Raw genomic sequence first — 25,058 nt, 5'->3', positions numbered from 1 at the left:
ATCATGACAATCAAATTATGGTCCAAAAAATTACTCTGAGCTTTAGAAACCAAGTAACTAGGACCAAGTGCAGGCCACACTACAATTAATATGGTTATTAAAACAAAAAAGAAGGGAAGTCTCTGTAGATAAAATACTAAAAGTGTAACGGTGGCAGCAGATAAATGGTGAAAAGAGAAAACATAGTAACTAAGAAAATAGGGAAATAAAAGGGAATTTTATTTCAGGGGAAGAATTACTTGCACTTGTGTCAAGATCTACCAAATTACCTATATGCAATAACTAATAAATTGTGGTTCCTGACATGCAGTTCAAAAACCAAATTTAACTTAATACACAGTACTTAAGAAAATAACCAAATATAAACTAGATTAAAAACAGCAAACTATTACCCAGGACAAGCTCTATACTAGCTAACTTCCCAAAGCTTAAAAAGAAAGCTCTCTGCCTGATCGGTCCTTTAAAATTACCAACTAAGGTGCCTCCTTAGCGCAGTAGGAAGCGCGTCAGTCTCATAAGATTACCAACTAAAATGAGGATAAGATGGGGGTGAGGTGAAGGAGGATCAGGAAGGTTCCTGAACAATGAACTAGACAAGTTCTGAGTGCTCTCATCCCAATTTTCTTTATATATAACAGAAATTACTCAGATACAAACATGACAACAGATAAAATGAAGAATCCAATTATTTTATCTTAAGATAATGAATCCTACCTTTCCAGGGTCATCCTTTGATCGAGGCACTTTAAGGAAACACTTGTTCAGTGACAGATTATGTCGTATGGAATTCTGAAATTAAAGAAGAAGAGCCACAAGGTCATTGGAATCCAAAAAACAAAACTCACCTTTAAAAACAGAATCAGGGGGCACCTGGGTGGCTCCGTGGGTTAAAGCCTCTGCCTTTGGCTCAGGTCATGATCCCAGGGTCCTGGGATCGAGCCCCGCATTGGGCTCTCTGCTCGGCAGAGAGCCTGCTTCCTCCTCTCTCTCTGCCTGTCTCTCTGCCTATTTGTGATCTCTGTCTGTCAAATAAATAAATAAAATCTTTTAAAAAAATAAAAAATAAAAACAGAATCAGAAGCCTAAATATGTCTATGAGCTAGAATACAACTCCAAGGAATAAGCTTTTTAAATGAACTTCAAATTTAAACCTGATTTTCAAATTATGAATACTGCAAAGAAAAGAAGCTATTGGGAAAGACAGCTTCTAGTAGACTTTACAAACTCCAAATAATGAAATATATATCCTATTTTAAATGTTTATTAAGATTAAGGAAGATCGAATCATGGGAAGATGTCTATATTTAAATATATACCAAATATAAAATTGTATACACATTACGACTTTAATTGTGGTATGTACTTTTTTATTAATTCATTAAATGAATTTATATCAATAAATGAATTTATTAATTCATTAAAGTAGGCTCTATGCCCAAGGTAGGGCTTAAACCATGACACCAAGATCAAGAGCTACATGCTCTACCAACTGAGCCAACCAGGTGCCCCCCATTCATTCATTCCCAGAATAAGACAGAATGGAAAATGCGAACAGTTCTTTTTCTGAATTATAGGTGATAACTTTTGTTTCCTGCAATGTTTAAATGATCTACCAGGCACATGTATTATCTTTTTCTAACGAGATAAAAGAATGTTTAAACAAAAAAAATTTCACTGCTCCATTACAAGAATACATAGAAGCCAATTAGGTTCTTACTTCAATCTGTAAGAAAACACATGAAAAGACACTGGCTACAGAGGACTAGCAAGAATATCCAGGTTTATCAATGTAGCAATAAAGAAAAACCATCCTAAATTGTAAGAAAAATGCACTTGGAGGGACACCTGGGTGGCTCAGTCGTTAAGTGTCTGCCTTCAGCTAAGGTCGTGATTCCAGAGTCCTGGGATAGAAGCCATGTTGGGCTCCCTGCTCAGTGGGAAGCCTGCTTCTCCCTCTCCCACTTCCCCCTGCTTGTGTTCCCTCTCTTGCTGTGTCTCCTTCTGTCAAATAACAAAATCTTCAAAGAAAAGAAAAGAAAAAAAAGAAAAGAGAAATGTACTTGGAAACCAGAAGAATCTGTGAAACAGGAAACCCTTTCAAGAGTAAGTAGGACTGTGCCACAATTTTTTATAGAAAATACCCAAAAGCCCTTTCTTTTTAATGAAATGCTCTAAAATCCATTCCATAATTTTTATGCCAAAATGGCCAGGTATTCAGTGGAAAAGGGCTCCAACAGCATTTAGCCACCACTCAGAATTTTAGGAGAGCATTTTGGGCATATCTTATTTTTTAACATAAAATTCAGAACTCTAACAACAATGCCTCTATGAAAACTTCCCTCTCACAGAGGAATACTGGGATTACAAAAGTTTTTAAAAATGACCATAGAGGGCGCCTGGGTGGCTCAGTGGGTTAAGCCTCTGCCTTCAGCTCAGGTCATGATCCCAGAGTCCTGAGATTGAGCCCCACTTCTCAGGGAGCCAGCTTCCCCTTCTCTCTCTGCCTGCCTCTCTGCCTACTTGTGATCTCTCTGTCAAATAAATAAATAAAATCTTTTTTTTTTTTTTTAAATGACAACAGGGGCGCCTGGGTGGCTCAGTGGGTTAAAGCCTCTGCCTTCGGCTCAGGTCATGATCCCAGAGCCCTGGGATCGAGCCCCGCGTCGGGCTCTCTGCTTGGCGGATAGCCTGCTTCCCTCTCTCTCTCTGCCTGCCTCTCTGCCTACTTGTGATCTCTGTCTGTCAAATAAATAAATAAAATCTTTAAAAATAAATAAATAAATAAATAAAATAAAAAATGACAACAGAATATAAAGTCAAGCCTATCTTATTACCAAATATCAATTATAAACTTATGAATGGGAGTTCTACCTCTGCCTAGGATATAAACAACTACAGAGACTAATGATCCCTCCCAAACAATGAGAAAACAATGGGTAAGCCAAAACAAAACAAAACAAAAAAACTATTTTTGAGCCACATCAGAGAATTGAAGCTGCAAGGCAGCCTAACAAATTAAATTCCTAAGAATGACAAGCCCATTCAAGGACAAAGCAGACAAACTGTCTCACCTTTTTGGCAGAGTATGGAAGAAAGAAGTGGCCGTCATCCAAGCATCCAAGAAACTAGTTAAAATTTTTAAGGTCAAGCATAGGTTGGTGTGTCAGTTTAGAATAGCAAGGTCCCCAAACATAAGGAAGTTAGTTCCCACTCGCTCTTCAAGCTCTTCCCCATGAGCCTTTACTATATACTCACAAAAAAGAATGGGGATGGGAAAGGAAAACAAAGAGAGTCTCCTTTGTAGCATAAGCAGAAAGGAGATAATAGATAGCTATAGTGGTAAACAAAAGCAACTACAGATACAGGCTAGTGTGGCTGAAGGAAAGAACAGTGAAAAAGCCCAACCCTAAGTATAAGGGCCTGAGTAAGACTGAGGCTCACTCAGGAAAACAGAGGGATACCTGGCTGGCTCAGTCGGTAGAGCCTGTGACTCTTTATCTTAAGAGTCGTATAGTTCAAGCCCCATGTTCGCCACAGATATTACTTAAAAATAAAAATAAAATGAAGGAAGAAAGAAAACAGAGAAAACCCACAGCCTAGCAGCGAGTAACAAGCATTAACAGCCTACTGAGAGAGGAAGGGCAGGAACATGAAGAGAGCCCCATCTGTAGAAAGGTAAGGAGAGACAACTAAAATCTAAAGAAAAAAAAAAAATCTGAGAAAATTCTACAGTCCCCAAACACCTCATTTCCAAGAACAGGTAATAAGAGCCTACGACTGGAGGAATGTAAACTCTGTGGTATACTGAAGGAAAAGATACCAACAACAAAATCCAAATCCAACTTAATTATTGACAAATTGATTGTCAATAATTGGCAAACAAATGGCCTGGGGAAAAAAGATGCTTATCCATCTACAAGTATAAATATGATTTATCTTGGGGTGCCTGGCTGGCTCAGCTGGTTAAGCCTTGACTCTTTCACATCATAATCTCAGTGTTGTGAGATCCATGCTGGTCATGGAACCTGCCTAAAATCCTCTTTCTCCCTTTTCCCTCTATCTCCCCTACCTAGCCCCACCCCCAACCACACTCAGTAGCTTGATACCATTTATCACAATCTCTAACATTCTTCTACACATATATCTGACACTCAGACAAAAACTGCAAGACATATTAGAAATGCCCGCCCCCCCCAAAAAAAAATCCACCGTCAAGAGATAAAATTATCAATACCCAAATGAAAGGTGTTAGAACTATCAGACCAGAACTTTAAATTAACTATGGCTAATATGTTCAAGGACCAAGTAGAAAAAGTGGAAACTTGCACAGAGAGATGGGGAACTTCAACAGTAATGTGAAAACTGTAAGAGTCAAATGTAAATGACAGAATTTAAAAACATGATCAAAGATAAAGAACTCCCTAAATGGGTTCATCAGTAGACTGGACACAACCAGGAAAAGCCTCAGACATTCTGAGGACAGATCAACAGAAATTATCCAAACTGACACGCATGCATGCACAAATACTTTAAAAATACACACCTCCACAATATCACTCAAGAACCGTGGAGCAATATATGTAATGGGAGTCCCACAAGGAAAAGAGAAAAAGCATAGAGAAGAAAAATGTGAAGAAGGAACAGCAAAGAATCTTATGAAAATAATGCAAGGCATCAAATCACAGATGCAAAAATTTCAGAGAACACATAACAGAAGAAATTAAAAATTCACACACTATATTCACTATAGGTCAAAATGGTGAAAATCAAAATGAAGAGAATATCATGAAGGCAGCAAGAGGGAAAAAGTTATGTACAGTGGAATAAAGATATAAATTATAGCAGACATCTCAAAAACTGCAAGTTAGAAGACAAAAAGAATGACATCTCCAAAATACTAAAAGAAAAAAAAGTATTCTATATGCAGTGAAAATATCTCTCAAAAATGAAGGCAAAATAAAGACTTCCAGGAAAGCAAAGGCTAAAAGAATTTATTCCTTGTAGTGCCAGTTGGCTTAATATTATACGGAAGTTCTTCAGGCAGAAGTATAACAAACAGAAACTTGGATCTACAAAAAGAAATAGAGTTCCAGAAATTATAAAAATGAAGGTAAATTCTGGGGCGCCTGGGTGGCTCCGTGGGTTAAAGCCTCTGCCTTTGGCTCAGGTCATGATCCCAGGGTCCTGGGATCAAGCCCTGCATCGGGCTCTCTGCTCAGCAGAGAGCCTGCTTCCCTTCCTCTCTGCCTGCCTCTCTGCCTACTTGTGATCTCTGTCAAATAAATAAATAAAATATTTTTTTTAAAAGGTAAATTTTAAAAGTATTTTTTATTTATAACGCTTTTAAAATATATAGTCTAAAGAAAATATATCAATTATGTGGTTTATAACATATAAAGGAAAACTGACAACAACAGCACAAAGCATGGGTCAAAAGAATTAGAAATTTAAGATATATAAAGTTCTTTCACTATACATAAAATGGTATCTTTGAAGGCATACTGTGATAAGATAAAGATATATGTGGTAAACCCTCCATGCAGTCACTAAAATTTAAATTTTCTTAGTTATACCACTTAGTTATATTTTCTTAGTTATACCACTTAGGTATAACTAAGAAAGTAACAGCAGAGATAGAATGGAATCATAAAAAATAGCCCAAATCTAAAAAAAACACAAGGGAAAAAAGAACTAATAAACCGGAGTTCATCTACCCACCTTAAAAGTTAAAGACGGGGAGGAAAGGTAGAGATTGAGATGGTCACTTTTTTTTCTAAATGGCCTCAGGGGAAGGACACATCTCTCCTTGGGGCTTCCTCCTCTACAAAAAGCTTTAATGTTGTAAATCATAAAGATTATGCCCTAAGCCCCTTTTTCATTTACACATTTGCTGCCTATGTAATCTCATTTACAGCCATAGCTTCAATGACAATCTGTGACAATCTATCTAGACCCCAAACTACACCTGTCTCCTGAATTTCTAACATATATTTTCAACAATCTACTAGACATCTCCAGAAACACCTTAACCCCAATTACATTTAAAGTTAAGCTCAATCTTTATCCCCACTGTGATCTTCCAGTTTTCTCTTCTCAGGTTAAAGACAATTATTAATGTTAACAGCTCCAATCAGAAAGCTTTAAGACATCCTTAATTCTTCTCTCTTCTTTACCATCTAAAATAAATCTGCTACACCAGATCTTAAGTCTACCTTTGATCTACTTACTTTATTCCATTTCTTCCGTCACTAACAGTACAGGACACCTTCTCACCAAAAATAGTACAATAGCTTCTTAACTGGTATCACCCTCCACCTTGCTCTCTTTGTCCCTCCTCCACCATGCTCTAACCTGAAAGGCAGTGATATCTTCACAAGGTAAATTCATTATTACCCCTTCACTTAAAATTTTTCAATGACGTCCTATTTTACTCAGGATAAAATCCAAAATTCTTAACAAAGCCTCCAAAGACCCTTCATGATCTGACCCAACCTCCTTTGCTGTCTATACTCAACCCCTCCAATTTTCTTTCTCACCTCTAGGCCTTCCCTGTGTTGCTCCCTCTGCAAATATAATTGCCCCCCACGTTACTCCATCCCTTTCACGGAACTGAGTCTACTCAACTTTCAATTCATTCTTGGCTTTAACATCAGTCCTTGAGGGAAGTCGTTTCTGGCTTCTCCATAGGTTAGGTTTCATTGTAATAAACTTCCTTATCACCCTGGATTTCTTATTACATTTGTAATTATTTGTTTAACGGTGTTCTTCCCATATACTGCATCTTATACCAAAATTTCAGTAGGCTCCATGAGGTGGGGGACCCTATCAACTCAGAATCTAGAATAGAATGCTTTTCATACAGTAATCATTATTCTGTTGAAAAAAATACCAAAAGCATATTTAGAAAATTAAAATACCCAGAGAAAGGGGTGCCTGAGTGGCACAGTAGATTAAGGATCCAACTCTTGGTTTCAGCTTAGGTCATCATCTCAAGGTCCTGCATCAGGTTCCATGTGTAGCTTGCTTAAGAATCTCCCTCTCCGTCTCCGTCTCCCTCTCCCCCTCCCCCTGCATGTGTGTGTGCACAATCTCTCTCTCTCTCAAATAAATAAATAAATCTTTAAAAAAAAGTTTTCTAAATACCTAGAGAGATACAAAAGTCAAAACATGAATATATATACACACACACACACAATTAAGAAAAGAGATAACTTCACACCTCACATTTTGGCCAGACCTTACCTCTAATAACTCTAAGAAAAGAAGTTAAGAGAATAGAGGGGTAGACATAATTTAAATGGTCTAGGTTCCCCTGGAGAAAAAATGAACCAAGTTAAATAACTGATCAAGGCATATTGCTTGGCCTTAGAAACCCCAGCCCCAAAAGTGGTTTCTCAAAAGTACAATCCATTTGGATTAGAATCAATTAAAATGAATTTTAATGCCAATTTCTTGGTTCCATCCAAGATTACTAATTCAAAATTTCTGGAATTATGACCCAGGAATCTAAATTTTAAAAACATTCTAAGTGATTTTTATTTTAAACTTGAGTTTAAACTGGCACCTCCAATTCAAATTAACCACCACAATCCTACCTGCATCTCTTTTCCCACTGTGAGATCCTTGGTTACCCCACATCAATATATGTATTCATGTGTTCTACCCTATCATGCACATAAAATAGTTTCAGAATACTCTCAACTTCCTAACTTCTCTTCTTGGTGTTACTGGAGGTAGAGGCTGTCTTTAGTGAAAAACCACTAGACAAATCTATTAAGTAAAGGTCATAATTTCTTTGCAATTCTTTTCTATCTTAGTATGTATCCCATAAAAATAATAGAATGCTCTTTTCAAAGTTTGAATTTTTTTCTGTGTGATTATGTTATCCATTTGATATGATATATGGCTTATTTGTTTCTGTTTATATTCAGTTCTAAAGTTTCCTTTTCCCATCCTGTATGTGTGTGTGTGTCTGTGTGTGTGTACACTGAATGTGTAAAACACTTACTTTAAATAAAAAGTATACTCAAAATCTTATTCTCTCTTATATTCCTTCTACCTCAGTTCCATCCATCCCCTATAGGTAACTATGTTCACTATATTTCTAGTTTATTATTCCTAAGTTTGTTTTAAAAATAATATATTTTTTTCTTTTTCTGCCCACATAAAAAGTAGTATAATACACCTCAATATACACATAGCATTCTTCTGTATTTTTCTTTTTACTACCCTAAACCCTAGTAAAGGTTAATTCTCTTTAGTAAAATGAATAGCACAAATATTTTAATTCCTTTTCCTCTAGTTCAGATTACAAAATCATCCCATCATAGAAATTTAAAGAGTGTTTTTTAAACTCTTCTGGAATATTCAAAGAGTTATTTTTAGTATGTAATCTCCTTTCTACACCTTAGCACAAAATGAAAGGGAGTTTTACCTAAATATTAAAGTTCTATTTGAACCTTTCATATGACCATGACAACATTTTCTCCTCTAGGTGACAGAAGAAATAGTGAGTAGCAGATGGTAGTAGTGTGCAAAACAAATTTAAGGACAGCAAATTGTAAAACAGAGTTAGGACCTGAGCAATGAGAAGATAAACCAATTTCCATTTGTCTCCATTTGCAATGTTTAAACTATTTCTCAGTTTACAAAAATAAAATCAGAAACAATCCTGACAAGTTTTAAGCACCTAAAATTGGGAGGAAGAGGATTTTTTCAAAGAATAAACATGGGGTGCCTGGGTGGCTCAGTCACTGGGTGTCTGCCTTCAGCTCAGGTCATGGTCCCAGGGTCCTGGGATCGAGCCCTGCATGGGGCTTCCTGCTTTGCAGGAAGCCTGCTTCTCCCTCTCCCAATCCCACTGCTTATGTTCCCTCTCGCTGCATCTCTATCAAACAAATAAATAAAATCTTAAAAAAAAAAAAAAAGAATAAACATGAGGGGCACCTGGATGACTCAGTAGTTAACCGTTGCCTTCGGCTCAGGTCATGATCATGATCCTAGGGTCCTGGGATCCCTGCTCAGCGGGAAGCCTGCTTCTCCCTCTCCTACTCCCCTCTCTCTCTGTGTCTCTATCAATCTTACAATAAATAAATAAAATCTTTTAAAATAAATAAAATCAATCTTGGGAAAAAAAGAAAAGAATAAACATGAGACAGCAATCCCTGGAAATAGTAAAGATCTGCCTAAAGCAAGAGACTGAACACATAATCTCTTGGGTTCTAAGAGTAATATAATCCTCCACCTATTCCCATATCTCCCCTATCCCCTTCTTTCCTCATTATATCTAAACCATTATCTCTTCCAGTTGAAACTGTTATCAATTACTTCCAAACCAGTTTCAGACCACAAACTGGGCTGGCCAGCGGCATGAAATTCAGCAGAATGGATCAGGTACCCTCAGGTGGACTTAACACTTGAGCTGAGCTCAGACAGTAAATGAGGTATATAATTGACCTTCATGTACCATTCACTACCAAATCTGGACGAAGCTCTTCTTCATCTTGGCATTCATATATTCATGAAATCTCTGCATTATGGCCCTATCCCAACTCTCGCTGCTCTCTACCAAGAACTCGTACAAAAAACTCTTTCCTAAGAGTGTTTGTTATACAAAACACCCTCCTAAATCTTACTCATCTTCAAAATAAAGCTCAATTACACTTCTTCAATAGTTTTCTTGATTCACCCTTCCTGTACTCTCCTAGCACTATCTTTTTAAAGTCACTCACTTTAGAACCTCATCACACTTTCTATAAGCTCTTCTAAATTCTCACAGCACTTATTAACTTCACCCTTCATTTAACATGCTTTACTAAGTTACATATATGCTGGATATTATTATGGCTTACACACACTAGGTGTGCCCAACTAGCCAACCCATCATAGCATAGCACTTTGTATTTCTGTATTACAGCGCTGTTGATAGAACATCATAATTACTTATTTATACATATCTCCCTTATCCACTAAAGATTATAAGCTTCCTTAGGGGCCCTGTCCTAAGTTTCTTAGTACGGCCAAAGCCAAATATACTGCTCATAAGAATATACAGGAAATAAAATCTTTTTCAAATTAATGAACGAAAGACTAAATTGGCTAAAAACAAGAGGATGTAATCTAAACCAGAGACTGGAAATTTGTGCTCCACAGAATGAATTCAGCCAACAGACTTATGTTTGGCCTGCACTGTATTTAAGAAAACCGAAATTAACATTTAAAAATTGGGAACCAGCACATAAAATCCAGATATCTGAATTTTCTTGGGGGTGGGGGTATTGTAAGATCTGCCATATGCCCTAAAACACTACAAGTGCCTAGAGCATAGCTGTTCTACATTGGACATGCACGCTCTTCAGGCAGTCATCATTTTTGCTTTACTCATTTATGTCACCTGTCTGGTCTGTGGAAATATGTACATTTACAATCAGTGATACAGAACCATGAATCCCTGATGGGCTTTCCAAGCCACTTAATCAAATCTGGAGCATTTCTAGTCCATAGCCACCATGTTTTTCCAATGCTAAACATGTTTATCAGAATCTGCTAGCCTTCCCTCATCCTAAATCTTGACCAAAGGATTCTACTGAATAGCAGTGCCTAGTGGTAATGCCAAAACACACAGCTCAGATGGATCACTACTACTTGGTTAGAATGAGGGTTTGATTCATGGATCAAATTTTATTATATACTTCCTCCGCTGAAATATTGTTAGAGAAGATTCTTATTAAAATTATACTGTAAACAATCACTTCTCATACTGAGTTGGCCAGCTAAGAGACAGTTCATCCTGGCAAATTAAATTCAATAAATATTTATAGTGTTTGCAAAATTATAGGTCCTGTGTAATGGTTAAGGCACAAGATTTGAAAGCTCCAAATCTACCAAGTCTGATACCAAATCTTAGCTCCTACATTCTCTGAGAAACTGCAAAGTTACTTCTCTAAACCTCAGTTTTCTTACTTTTCAAATCTGGAGAGTAACAGTACTTATTTCCTAAGACTGTTGTGTGACTGAAAAAGACAATAACATAAGAAGGCACTTAGGCATATAGCACCTGACACACAGAAAATAATAAAAGCAACTATCATTTAAGTATATGAGTATAGAAATAAAAAACTAATGAAACAAGATAGATATCTGGATAAAAATCTAAAAGTCTAGATACTGTTATTAATCAATCATATGGAACCACAAAGAGATTAGTTCTATAGGGAGGAGAGAGGTAACATACGAGCTGAAAGAAAAATAGGATAATGCCAACTAGAGAAAAGGCAAAAGAGAGAAAGGACAAGTAAGAGTCAAACAAAAGCAAGAATAAAATCACAGTTTTTACTTCCAGGGACAGGTAGTAGGCTGAACTGGGGTGGGGGGGGGGGGGGTAGTAGGGGGGAGATACATGAGAAAGAACTAGGAAAAAATAAAAGCTAGGAAAGAAGGCTGGAACCAGGATTCAGGGTTTCACCCAAACCACATTTACTAGATTTACTAAATGGAAGCACTGTGCTAGGACATGGAAAAGAGGTGGATATATAAAAAATCCTTCCCAGGTGCCTGGATGGTTCAGATGGTTAAACATCTGTCTTTGGCTCAGATCATGATCCCAGAGTCCTGGGATGAGTCCCATATCAAGTTCCCTGCTCAGCGGGGAGTCTGCTTCTCTGCCCCTCCCCTGGCTCAAATGCACTCTCTTTCACTATCAAATAAATAAAATCTTTTTTAAAAAAATTCCTTGGGACACCTGGGTGGCTCAGGCAGTTAAGTGTCTGCCTTCAGCTCAGGTCGTGATCCCAGAGTCCTGGGATCGAGTCCTGCATTGGGCTCCTTGCTCAGCGGGGAGCCTGTTTCTCCCTCTGCTCACCTCTCCCCCTGCTTGTATGCGCACGCTCTCTCTCTCTGACAAATAAATAAATAAAATCTTTAAAAAAAAAATCCCTTCCCTTGAGACACTTGACCATTTGGCATGGTGTGTAGCACATCATCAATGTATACGGAGTTAGTAAATATCTTTAATAATCTAGACAAACACAAAAGTCAAAGGTGTTGAGACATGAAGGCTTATGAGAAACAAGAGTAACTACCATCTAAAGCTCTCTAAATTCCCTTCTTCCACATGTACATACACACACCCTACATAGCATACAACTGGGTAATTCCTGTATGGGAATAAAAACATAACATGTACAGACACAAAAGAAAGTTAAGTTGGATTATTTGTTGTAGAACATAGGTAGGAAAGTAATCTGGCTGTTCATCAAAAAGCTTAGTTGAGGAACTAGGGCTTCTTAAAGATCTGGTTGATTCTAGGACTGAACAGGAATGATACAAGATGAGCCTGGAACATCTTGTTATGCCAGAAAGTTAAAAACTGCTAAACAAACAAAATAATAGGGCCATGTCAAAAGGGCAAAGGAGCCAACTTGTAAGAGCTCCTGATGGCCAAAGCTACAACAATGTGATTAACAAATAATGACAGCACAAAGAATAAATGTCCATGAGTGCACCCAACACAAATAAATGATGGAATAAATAAATAAAAAGGGAAGAAAGAGTAAGTCTTCTGCACTGAAGAATCCCAAGTAATAGAGAAGTAATGAAGAAAAGAAAAAAATCACCACTAGAAAACAATAAAAACTGCTATACAAATGCTAAAATTAATGAGCGAAAGTTTAAGAAAATTGCATACCTCAAAGTAGCTCCCCAAAACGTTTTATAATTTATGAAGTGGTACACTGTAATTTTATAATGGAGAAACCTGGAAGACATCCCCTTAACCAAAGAACTAGGTTAATGTTACCAGTTATAAGACACAGTAACATCAAGTACCTCTCGATAATGACATACAGAGACGGGCACATTATCTCTGCATTATGCTTCCCTAAAATGTATTACCTCAGTCTAACCATGAGACAATATCAGACATACCTAACTATAAAACACACCATACAATACCATTCTACAAAATATTCTATAAATACCAGACAAGTACTCTTCAAAAGTGTCAAGGTCAGGGGCACGTGCACCCAAATGTTTATAGCAGCAATGTCTACAATAGCCAAACTTTGGAAAGAACCTAGATGTCCATCAACAGACGAATGGATAAAGAAGATGTGGTATATATACACAATGGAATACTATGCAGCCATCAAAAGAAATGAAATCTTGCCATTTGCGACGACGTGGATGGAACTAGAGGGTATCATGCTTAGCGAAATAAGTCAATCTGAGAAAGACAACTATCATATGATCTCCCTGATATAAGGGAGAGGAGATGCAACATGGGGGGTTAAGGGGGTAGGAGAAGAGTAAATGAAACAAGATGGGATTGGGAGGGAGACAAACCATAAGTGACTCTTAATCTCACAAAACAACTGAGGGTTGATGGGGGGCGGGGGGTTGGGAGGGGGGGTGGGATTATGGACATTGGGGAGGGTATGTACTATGGTGAGTGCTGTGAAGTGCGAATCACAGACCTGTACCCCTGGGGATAAAAATGTATGTTTATAAAAAATAAAATTAAAAAAAAAAAGTGTCAAGGTCATAGAAGACAAGAAAAGACTCAGGAACTACTCTAGATGAGAGGAAACTAAAGAGACATGACAACTGAATGTAATGCAGGATCCTGGACTAGATCCTGACACTAAAAGAGAAACTAATCTGAATGAAGTCTGTAATTTACGTAGTAATTAACAGTACTACTTACTCAAAAAGTACTGTATTAACATAAATTTCTCAGTTTTTAATCACTGTACTATGCTTATATAAGACGTTAACATAAAGGAAGTGAATAAAGGACATACAGGAACCCTTTGGACTATTTATATAATTCTTATATAAATCTAAAATTCTTTCAAAATAAAAGCTAAAGAAAAAGCTTAGATGATGAGAACAATACTAGTTTAATACTTTTTTTTTAACCAAAGACTTACTATCAACTCACCTGAACTGCAGGTATTATTTTCCAGTGAATGCTACATTATCTCTGTTCTTATTTACGTTCCATCAGTCATGTAACATAATAAAGCTTTAACAAATTGGTATTCTACCAAAAATAAAGTTAATCACTTAATAAAAACATTTAATTTCCTTTTCTGACATCTTAAAAATGACTGATAATCAGAATTTCACTTTTTAATTATAGAAGCCCCACAAAGCTTTATCTTCAACAGAAACTACTATTATTTTTTGTTTATAGCATACATACAATAATTTAAATAAAATCCTTACCTTCCAACCACTGCCAGCCTCTCTATAATATGGGAAGTTATCACAAATCCACTGGTATATCTCACTTAGAGTCATTTTCTTTTTGGGTGAGCTATTAATTGCAAATGTAATGAGGCTGGCATAACTGTATGGAGGTTTCCCATCTTTGTGCTGTTGGACTTCTTCCTGGTCCAGTGTTGTATTTGGGTCAAGGAGTGCATTCTTCTTGGAAATTCCTGTTCCATGTGCATTTTGTGTAGCATCAGATTTTTGGATGGCTGCTCTCATGGTGAGCTGTGGTAACCAGTCCATAGATGTTAGGCTGCTCTCCAGTTCAGATGTCATCCTGAAGGTAAATAGACTCCTTAGTCAGTATCAAGGAAAGAACCCCTGCTTCTCAAAATATCCAATATTCACAAATCTAGGAGTTCCAAAGTGAGGGAAAGCCTGAGTTAAATCTGGAGGAAAAAGATTGAGTATGTTAATGACCAAATCAAATATTTAAGGGCTCAACATTTCCAATCTTTTAAAATTTTTTCCTCTCCTAAACACAACAAATAAGGTTTTAAAATGTTTAAGATACAGAACAATACGTACATACAAAGTGATCCCAATGCCAATGTTTCTAAAAAAGACCATCACTTTAAATAGGGCAACAGGATCATAGTATGAAAAATAAGTCTGCAGTCCAGCTCTTTACTCACCAACACCATAGGCCCTTTAAAACTTAAGACTGGCATTTCTTTTACACAAATTTTAGGGGAGTAATACAAGCAAAAGAATACCCAAAGTAAAGAGGTCAGAGAAGTGACTGAGAAACAGGCACAGGAATTTGCAAGGAGGAAAGAAGGTAGAGCTGAGCAGGTGGGAGGTAGGAAAAGCAAGCAGGGTAGATAAGAATATTAAGTAGACAAGCTAGCTGGGGGAGCTGACCCAAAAGAGGAATGCAAACTCAAGGATACTGATGAACAAGAGGAAGATAGGCAGCACCCAGGCAATTAAAAAATAATAAAAAATCCACAAAATCCACAAGGAACAAGCGTAAGAAAACTAGAGATCTGGGAGTGTAGGATAGACGAGATTAAATCATATAAACTGACAGCAAGAAGCAGTAAAAACTCAGGGCAGCCTAATGCAAACATCTGGTGATCTGGATTCTGTAACGTATTTCTCTCCAAGGCTGAAAAATTCAGACTGTTACAACCCAGAGAAAGAAAAAAGAAAAACAAAATCTGCCAGGTTAACACATTTTCTGGAGAAGGGAAAAGCTGCTCAAAGAATTGAAGATAAAAATACAGAAACAAAGCTTGACACTTCATACTGGAATTGCTAGCTTTCAGCTGAGGATATAAACTTTTCCTACCATGGGATCAAAGAAACAGGAATAATGACCACAACAATAAAGCAGAGAAGAATGAAAGACTTCTAAGTGATATCAAACTAACGAGAAAAAAGAAAACAAAAAACCTGGAAGTACCTCAGTGAAAAGAAAAAACTTGTGGCAAATAAAATCCAATATAGGCCCTCATCCCAAACAGCTACAGGCAAAGAGCAGCCTGCAATTCGTGCTTAGGATATGAACTTCTGGGAGGCAATACAGAACTGGTAAGAACATAGGCTCTCAAGTCAGGCAGATCAAGAGTTCAAACACTGGGACGCCTGGGTGGCTCAGTTGGTTGGACGACTGCCTTCGGCTCAGGTCATGATCCCGGAGTCCCAGGATCGAGTCCCGCATCGGGCTCCCAGCTCCATGGGGAGTCTGCTTCTCCCTCTGACCTTCTCCTCGCTCATGCTCTCTCTCTCAAATAAATAAATAAAATCTTTAAAAAAAAAAAAAAAAAGAGTTCAAGCACTGATTGTACTAGTTACTAGCTGCAGGAAATGAAAATGTTAATTAATATTAATTATCTAAACTCCAGCTTTCTCTAGGGATGCCTTGGTGGCTCAGTCCATTGAGTGTCTGCCTTCGGCTCAGGTTATGATCCCAGGGTCCTGAAATTGAGCCCCCGCATCAGGCTCCTGGCTCAGCAGGGAGCCTGCTTCTCCCTCTGCCTGCTGCTCCCCCCTGGCTTGTGCTCGTAGCACACACACACACACACACACACACACACTCTCTCTCTCTGACAAATAAATAAAACCTTCTAAATAAATAAATAAACTCCAGCTTTCTCATCTGTAAAATGAAACAATAATAGTTCCTAGAGTGAAAATATTAATTTAGGGCGCCTGGGTGGCTCAGTTGGTTAAGCAACTGCCTTTGGCTCAGGTCATGATCCTGGAGTCCTTGGACAGAGTCCCCACATCGGGCTCCATGCTTGGCAGAGAGTCTGCTTCTCCCTCTGACCTCCCCACTCTCACTCTCTCATTTTCTCTGTCTCAAATAAATAAATAAGTTTTAAAAATAATAAATAAATATTAATTTGAGGGAGCCACCTCGGTGCTCAGTCAGGTAAGCATTCAGCTCAGGTCATGATCTCAGTCAGGATCTTAGGATGGAGCCCTGCATCAGGCTCTCTGCTCAGCAGGGAATCTGCTTCTCCCTTCCCCGGAACCCCCTTATTCCCACCACAACACGCTCGCTCTCACAAGCACTCTCTCTCAGATAAATTTTTTAAAAATTAGAATATTATTTTGAGAATTAAATATGGTAGTATATACACAGAAGAAAGATCCGTTAAGTATTAGTTAATAATATTACTCCAGGATTATCTGGCAAGGGTACTAAAGCACTATAAAGTAAACCAGATTAAGAAACAGCAATTATAAATCAAGAGACAGCCATGATTTTATTTACACTGCCAGTAGAGTCCTATTATCTTCCTCTTAGATTATTTTGATCCAGTTTTATCTTTTTCACTTTCTCAAATTCCCTCCATCTCTACTTCATAATTTCTCTGAAATCTGAACTTTAAATTCTCTATACAATAGCTTCAGAGATCAAAAAACAAAAACAAAACAAACAAACAAACCCCTTACTATTGTGCTCTATAATCTCAGCATTAGATTAATCGCTCATTGCTAGCATGAAGTAAGTTACAGGAATTTATGGAATAAAGAAAACAATGTAGGAGCACCTGGGTGGCTCAGTTGGTTAAGCGGCTGCCTTCCACGTAGGTCATGATCCCAAGATGCTGGGATGGAACCCTGCATGGGCTCCTTGCTTGACAGGAAACCTGCTCTCCCGCCCCCATGCTCCTCCCCCTTTTCATGTTCTCTCTCTCTGAAAGAAATTTTTTTAAAAATTCAAGAAAACAATGTAATTTACACATCACCTGTTGTCAAATGAGTAGGCAAAATACCCTAGAGATCAGGAACCAATCATTTCAATCTAAAGATGAAAAACTAAGGTCTACTGAAGCTAAAGATTTGCCCAAATTCACAAAAGGTAGTTAACAATAGAAGTAAAACCAGGTCTCCCAATGCTCTCAAACCATTAGTGGTTTTTTTGGGTTTTTGTTTGTTTGTTTTTTTACCACACCTCATCTGTAAAATGAGCATAACAGTACGTACCTCACTGATGAAAAGTACTGAGAATAGTGACTCGCAAACAGTAACCATTCAAAAAATGTTAGCTACTAGTGGTGGTGGTTATGCTAAATAGTAGTTGCTATTATTATTACTCATATTTCATTCTAAAACCACTGGCAATTATTATTCCATGCTGTCATCCTATTTGCCTCAATTACGGCTCCACTAAGTAGCTTTATTTTGTTCAAATTCCCAAAGGAGCCAGGCACACACATTTTCAAAGTTAAAATAAATACACATTCCAGGGGCGCCTGGTGGCTCAGTCAGTTGAGCCACTGCCTTCGGCTCAGGTCATGACCCGAGTCCTGGGATCAAGCCCTGCATCAGGCTCCCTGCTTGGTGGGGAGCTTGCTTTGCCCTCTCCTTCTGCCTGCCACTCTGTCTACTTGTACTCTCTCTCTGTCAAGTAAATAAATAAAATCTTAAAAAAAAAAAAAATGCACATTCCAAACCGGAACATAACTGATACTGCAGATGCCCCTACTGAGAACCAACTTTAATTTCTGTTTCCTTTACCACTGCCACTAACTGAGACTATGAGAGTCTCAGCAATATAATGTAAAAATATAATTAAGTACTTAATATATAACAGTTAAGAATTTATAATTACACATATACAGGGCTATAAAACTTTGTGTACACACACACACAACAAAGTATGATAAAATTCCTGTCCTCCAGGAAACTGCAGTCCAATTAGGAAGGTCAAAAGTAAGGAAAAACTGAAGAAGAAAGGAAGGCTGAAGGGAGAGGACAACATGGACTGCAGCCTTCAGAGGCAAAGAAGGAAGAACTTCCACTAAGATTTGAAGAAAGTAAAGATCTCAACAGGCTAGAAAGAAAATGGTCCCTAGTCATCAAAGACACCATGAGTAAAAATCACTCCACTGCTGTGCTTATCTTCATCAGTTCTGCTAGATCAAATTTAAACTAACTATAAAATATCTATCTTAAATTTAAACTCTGAAAAAGTGGGGATTCTGTGTGCTATTTATTAAATTTTATATATTCTTGGTAGTAAGGTATAAAGTGCTTCCATCGTTGGGGTGTCACGTGGACACTGCAGAGGTTCTCCATTAAGCATGAAGAACACAAAAAATGACCATTAGATATGACCAGATCATCAGTAACTTTAGAAAGAAACCTCTTAATGGAATGGTGATGACAGAAGTCCACTTGTATAAGAGAACAGATGGTGGTAAATTTAAAAACAGCATGGGAGGCTCTGAGGAATCTGGTTATGGAAATCTGGTTAAGAAATGTCAGGCCCTCATTACCTCACCTCATTCCAAAAGCTTCCTAGCTGGCCTCCTAGCCTCTGATTTCTTACCACTCCTCTCTGCTAATCACCTCCTGAGTACACGCATACACTCCAAGAGAAATCTGTCACCATTGTTTTCATGTCATTGTGCCCCATAACTTTCAATGGTTCCCTTTCTCCCATTATACTAAATCTAAACTCATTTTCAACTACTTTAGTTTTTATTAATCTTTTATTAATCCTTCTCTAAATTCCTGGAGCAATTATAACCTCAATTTGGCATTTGCAATGCTGTTGCATATGTATAATTGCATCATACACCTAAGCTTACTACACTCACTCCCTCTTCCCTCACCTTCCCACTGAGAACAGTGACCATAAAACTAATTATTTCAGATCCTACCAAACACCATACCAGGTACATGTTATCTGAAAAATAACACAGTATTTGGTTTAAAAACACTCCTTTCTGGAATGTCTTAACACTGCCTAGCTGGCTTCTACTTTTTTCCAAGACTCAGACCAAATACCTCCCCCTCCAGAAAGCCCCGTCAATCCACTCTTATCTTCCATCTCCCAAACTAAACTAGGTCCCAATCCCACAGTAGCATATAAACACCTCTATCCCAAGATTTATACAGGATTATAACTATCTTTATCTATCTCCCCAGAGACCACAAGCTCTTTGGAAAAAGAAATTTTCTTATTCCTTTCTCTCTCTAATGCCTAAGAACATAGTAAGTGAAGGGTCAATAAATAATGGTTAAATGATTGAAACAGTTACTAGCCAATGAAGGTGTGGGTGTGATCCTTCCCAAACAAGTGAAACTATACACGTTGACAAGCTAAAAGGAAGAGGCAAAAGAAAAAAAGGACTCAACAGCATGAGGTAAGGATAATCACAGGATTGAAGTCCTTTATGAAATGGAAAAAAGTATGACTCAGACTGACAAGCAGCACTACACGGGAACAGAAACAGTTCTGGAATAGCAGAGAAAAACAGAAAGATAGAAGCAAAGATAAAAAGATAACATTACTTATCATAGAAAACAGGGATTGGAAACTCATGTCTTAAATCTATGATGATATTTATTGCTAAAAAAAAGTTTCATGAGGAATCTTCTCTGTATAACATGAAAATGTAAACAGCACCAAGATATAAGAACTCAACCTTAGGGACGCCTGGGTGGCTCAGTTGGTTAAGCAGCTGCCTTCGGTTCAGGTCATGATCCCAGCGTCCTGGGATCGAGTCCCACATCGGGCTCCTTGCTTGGCAGCGAGCCTGCTTCTCCCTCTGCCTCTGCCTGCCACTCTGTCTGCCTGTGCTCACTCTCGCTTCTCTCTCTATGACAAATAAATAAATAAATAAAATCTTTAAAAAAAAAAAAAAAAAAAAAAAAGAACTCAACCTTAAGGCATGAGATGGGGAGAGGGTCGGGGGTTCTAATCCCACTTTTTGGAACAGTGCCACTAATAGGACCCCAAATAATCTTTCTACATACTTTAACACATTGCTTGGGCCTCCCTCTGCAACCTCCTTGACTCCCAACAAGTAACCAAGATTACTCAGAAAGTTTTTGAGTTTTCAACAGTTATCAAAGGGGGGGTGGTGCTGCTGAGATACTGCTGGCTTCCTAAATAAAGGTAAGAAGAAAACATCAAGGAAAATAAGAATAATGAGGATAATGATGTTGTGACCTAGGTATTCCTGAATCCTCCCACTCTATTCCTGGCATCTGGCATTTTAAAATTTTAGCACCTTAAAAAACTTAAGAAAAATTCATCACAAGAAAAATTCATCGTAAGACTCGTAAGAAAAACTGAGCAACTGAAAACTCAAAAAGAAATCCTTATAATTAGCACAGCAGTAATTCTGATCGCATGCATCCCAAGGAAACAATACACACACCCCACTTTTTTTTTTTTTTTTTTTTTTTTTTCCTTGAGAGGGAAGGGATAGGAAAGAGAAGGATCTTAGGCAGGGTCCATGCCCAGTGCAAGACTGACACTGGGCTCCATCTCACATGACCTGAGCCAAAACAAAGAGTTGGACGCTTAACTGACTGAGCCACCCAGGCACCCATATATATACATATATATATGTATGTATGTATACACACACACACACACACACACACTTTTTTAAATATATAACTTTTGTTACAGAAGCTTAGCACCCAAGGCAACCAGAAGTAGGGCTATGGCAGAAACCACTAACTGCCACCCAACATCTGTTTTTACCTTCTTCCTGAGGAATACAATCTCAATTTCATTCTGGATGGCATTGTGCCTCTTTCCATTCTGGCTCTCTGAAGACACAATAGCTACTGCTTCAGTGTCATCTTGCATCATAAGGTGATCTTTGAAAATGGAAGCCATACACTGAGAATAGAGGAGCAGAGAGAAGGAATCCGGGTCCCTGCGCCTTTTGTGAAGCAATTGTGAAGCTGCCATCTGAGCCCTGAACTGCTCACCTTCCAGACTTACGTGCTTAACTACCATAAAAAGATATCACCAGCGGATGAATGCAATTCTTAACAAAAGTCAAATTTGGCATATGGAAGTGGGGAATACAAAAAAACCTAAAGTAAGACACTCTTAAAAGAGAGGCTGATAAGGCAAACATTAACTCCGATACTGCAGTGACAAAGACTGACAAAGAGTGACAGGATTTGGTCAAATGTGGCCATCTACATAAGTTAGAAAGCGAACCACAGGCCAGCTAAGGCTATCGCAAGAAGAGATACAGAAAAAATTTAGAATGTTGGCATGCATTGGCTCCTTCTTGTCACTTAAAACAAAGTCCTGAGAGAAAAACAAACTGTGATTAGAGCTGCAAGCAGAGGGAGAAAATGCAGATTTGCTAAGGGAGGTAACTCCCTGCCTATGGCCTGCAATTTAAGCTAACAGTCCTGTAATTTAAAGCCTTGCATAGCTGAAAAAACACCAACTGCTTCTGAAGCAGCAAACTGAAGTAATTAAATGGTAGCTGCAAAACTGCGGCCTTGGCAGTAGAGAAGACTGGTACCTTGCCACACAAAGCAATGTCATAACGGTATTTTCTTTCCACCCATGTTTTCCACCATTGTTTCAAATGGCCTCATCAGAACCATCTTTCCCTTAGAAGCCAGAAGAGGTCAATGAACTTGGATGGGGAAAAAATACTCTTTATTTCCACTAACTTGTAACCGAAATTTAGCATTTCCTTTAATTATGAAACTAGACAACACATCATAGCACTAACAGTACTTGCAACTTGGCCAGCAATAAAAATCACAAATGTATTCTTCTCACATGCAGATGTTGCAAAATCTCAACTTTTAAACTTACCTACTTAAAAATTATGCTAGTGTATTAGATTTGCCACTAGATCTTTTATTTAATGTTATTTAATGTTTTAACATTACTATGTTTCAAAGTTAATATTTTGCTAACCATATTTCTATATAATTGGTTTCCTTTGTAATCCTAAGTACTTTATTTTGTGAATTTTGAGACATTATCCTGAGACGGATTCACAGGTTTCACCAGACTGTGGAAGGGCTTCCATGGCACCAAAACAAGACTGGAAATTCCTGGGGTAAATGGAGCACAAAGGGCACAGTCTTCACACTGAAAAATTCTGTCTGGGCAGGCATTGCAGATCAAAGCAGCAAAAAGTCTAGAAACTAAGTATTTTAAGATAATTGTATGGAAGGTTGGGGGAGAGGAAGAGACTAGACTGCAAAGGCCTCTTAAGTTTCCAAAATAATACCCAAGCTCATCAACAAGAAGTGAGCTATAAAAGCTGTACATTTCCCAGAAAGGGCATCTTCACTAATATCCATCTCTCAGATGTGGCCATGGAAGATAAGGGACAAGATAGACCATTCAGAAGGCATAGGAGACAATGGAAGCCCTACCAAAGAGGAAAATTAAGGAACTTACTACATTGTCAAGGAGTCACTGTCACTCCTACCTAGTAAGATTCTATAATGAGCTAATGACTACTGAGTGTTTCCCATTATTCCCTTTTCTGAATATTACCTTTTATTGCTGTTATCCTAATTCTTTCTCCACCACTATATATTAGGTAGAATGTAAATAACTCATTTTTGGTTCATAGATCTTTGAACCACAAGAAGCCACACCAGCATCTGATGAAAGAAACACTACCTCAAGAGCTGAGATTTTGGGGCACCTGGGTGGTTCAGTGGGTTAAAGCCTCTGCCTTTGGCTCAGGTCATGATCCCAGAGTCCTGGGATCGAGCCCCACATCAGGCTCTCTGCTCAGTGGGGACCCTGCTCCTTCCTCTCTCTCTGCCTGCCTCTCTGTCTACTTGTGATCTCTGTCTGTCAAATAAATAAATAAAATCGTTTTTTTTTTAAAGTGTTAAAAAAAAAAAAAGAGCTGAGATTTTCAGCTAATTATCATAACTGGATGAAACTCTGGGTTGTCTCCCTTGGGAAAAGATGAAGAGTTGCTGTACTCTACCGAATGAGCCAGCCAGGCCCCCAGAATTTTCCAAATTTTAAATGGCTCTCACTCTTAGTGGCTTTAAACTTTCATGTCCTAAATGACACAGTAACTGTTTAGCAGTCTCAATGGAATGACTAAAGTGACCCAGAAGGATTAGGTTTTAAAATTTTGTTTGTAGACTATATATGAGAACTAAGAACATGCCTTTCCCCAGAGAGTAAGATGATATGATGATTCCTGAAGTAGCATCAAACTAATCTCCAAGAAGGTATGAATAACTGAGCCTTTTAAACTTCCTATAAGCAACGACCTTTTAAAAAAATAACCTGAAAAATCCTCACTGGTTTGAAGTGAAAAAAACAGGTGGAAGAATCATAATTTAGGAGAAGGAATCCAATACACAGAGAGTAGATCATTCTTCAAACCTTTTGACTTTCACAACTTCTCTTCCCCCCTAAAATTCCAAGAACAGTCATAACACAGCTAATGGCAAAAATCTGGGAGATTTAGGGCACCTGGGTGGCTCCGTTGGTTAAGCAACTGCCTTCAGTTTACGTTATGATCCCGCAGTCCCAGGATCAAGCCCCCATCGGGCTCCCTGCTCAGCAGAGAGTCTGCTTCTCCCTCTGACCCTCGCCTCTCTCATGCTCTCTCTCTCGCTCTCAAATAAATACAAATCTTTCAAAAAAGTAAAAATAGAAAAATCTGGGAGATTCAGTGAGACAACTATCATTTGTAAAACTATTGTGATAACAGAGCTATTTATCATAAAATCAGAGATGAAAAAGAACCTCATTCATTTTCCAAAGTCCTAGTATTACCTATTTTGAAGACTAAGAATATTCTTTAAGATCTCCAAGGGGAGAAAAGTTCACAACTTACTCAATCTGTTCTAAGGTATATAACTCTAAGGTATGTGTTGGGGTTTTTTGTTTGTTTTTTTTGGTTTTTGGGTTTTTTTAAGATTTTATTTATTTATTTGACAGGGAGAAACACAGCGAGAGAGGGAACACAGCAGGCGGAGTGGGAGAAGGAAAAGCAGACTTCCTAGCGAGCAGGGAGCCCGATGCGGGACTTGATCCTAGGACCCTGGCATCACGACCTGAGCCAGAGGCAGACGCTTAACTGACTGTGCCACCCAGGTGCCCCTAAGGTACATGTTTTTTAAAAAAAAAAAAAAAAAAAAAAAGGTTTAACTGGCCAGGGGGGCACCTGGGCGGCTCAGCTGATAAAGCACACAACTCTTGATCTTGGAGTCACGAATTTGAGCCCCATCTTGGGCACAGAGATTATTTTAAAAATAAATAATTTTTTTTAAAAGATTAAAAGTTTTTTTTTAATTTTATATATTTATTTGACAGACAGAGATCACAAGTAGGCAGAGAAGCAGGCAGAGAGAGAGAGGAGGAAGCAGGCTCCCTGCCAAGCAGAGAGCCCAATGCGGAGCTCGATCCCAGGACCCTGAGATCATGACCTGAGCTGAAGGCAGAGGCTTAACCCACTGAGCCACGCAGGCGCCCCAAGATTAAAAGTTTTAACTGGCGGGGCGCCTGGGCGGCTCAGTGGGTTAAGCCGCTGCCTTCGGCTCAGGTCATGATCTCAGGG

At 38.3% G+C, this 25,058-nt stretch overlaps 1 protein-coding gene across 3 annotated transcripts in view; it reads right to left on the bottom strand.

Annotated features, from left to right (window-relative positions):
• Positions 1–25,058, bottom strand: part of FOXJ3 (forkhead box J3) — a 153,943-nt gene that overhangs the window by 88,856 nt on the left and 40,029 nt on the right. For 2 of the 3 annotated variants that reach the window (XM_047724681.1, XM_047724683.1), the window contains exons 3-4: positions 14,227–14,551; positions 715–789 (exon numbers count right to left, since the gene is read on the bottom strand). In XM_047724681.1, coding sequence (XP_047580637.1) covers positions 715–789; positions 14,227–14,551 — 400 coding nt within the window. Of the gene's footprint in view, positions 1–714; positions 790–14,226; positions 14,664–25,058 lie in introns of all 3 variants that reach the window. The other variant, XM_047724682.1, reaches the window with a different exon arrangement.

This window comes from Lutra lutra, chromosome 4, assembly GCF_902655055.1.
Source record: "Lutra lutra chromosome 4, mLutLut1.2, whole genome shotgun sequence".
NCBI lineage: Eukaryota > Metazoa > Chordata > Mammalia > Carnivora > Mustelidae > Lutra > Lutra lutra.
The sequence above is the reverse complement of the archived record's forward strand: the minus strand, read 5'-3'. Positions and strand labels throughout refer to the sequence as shown.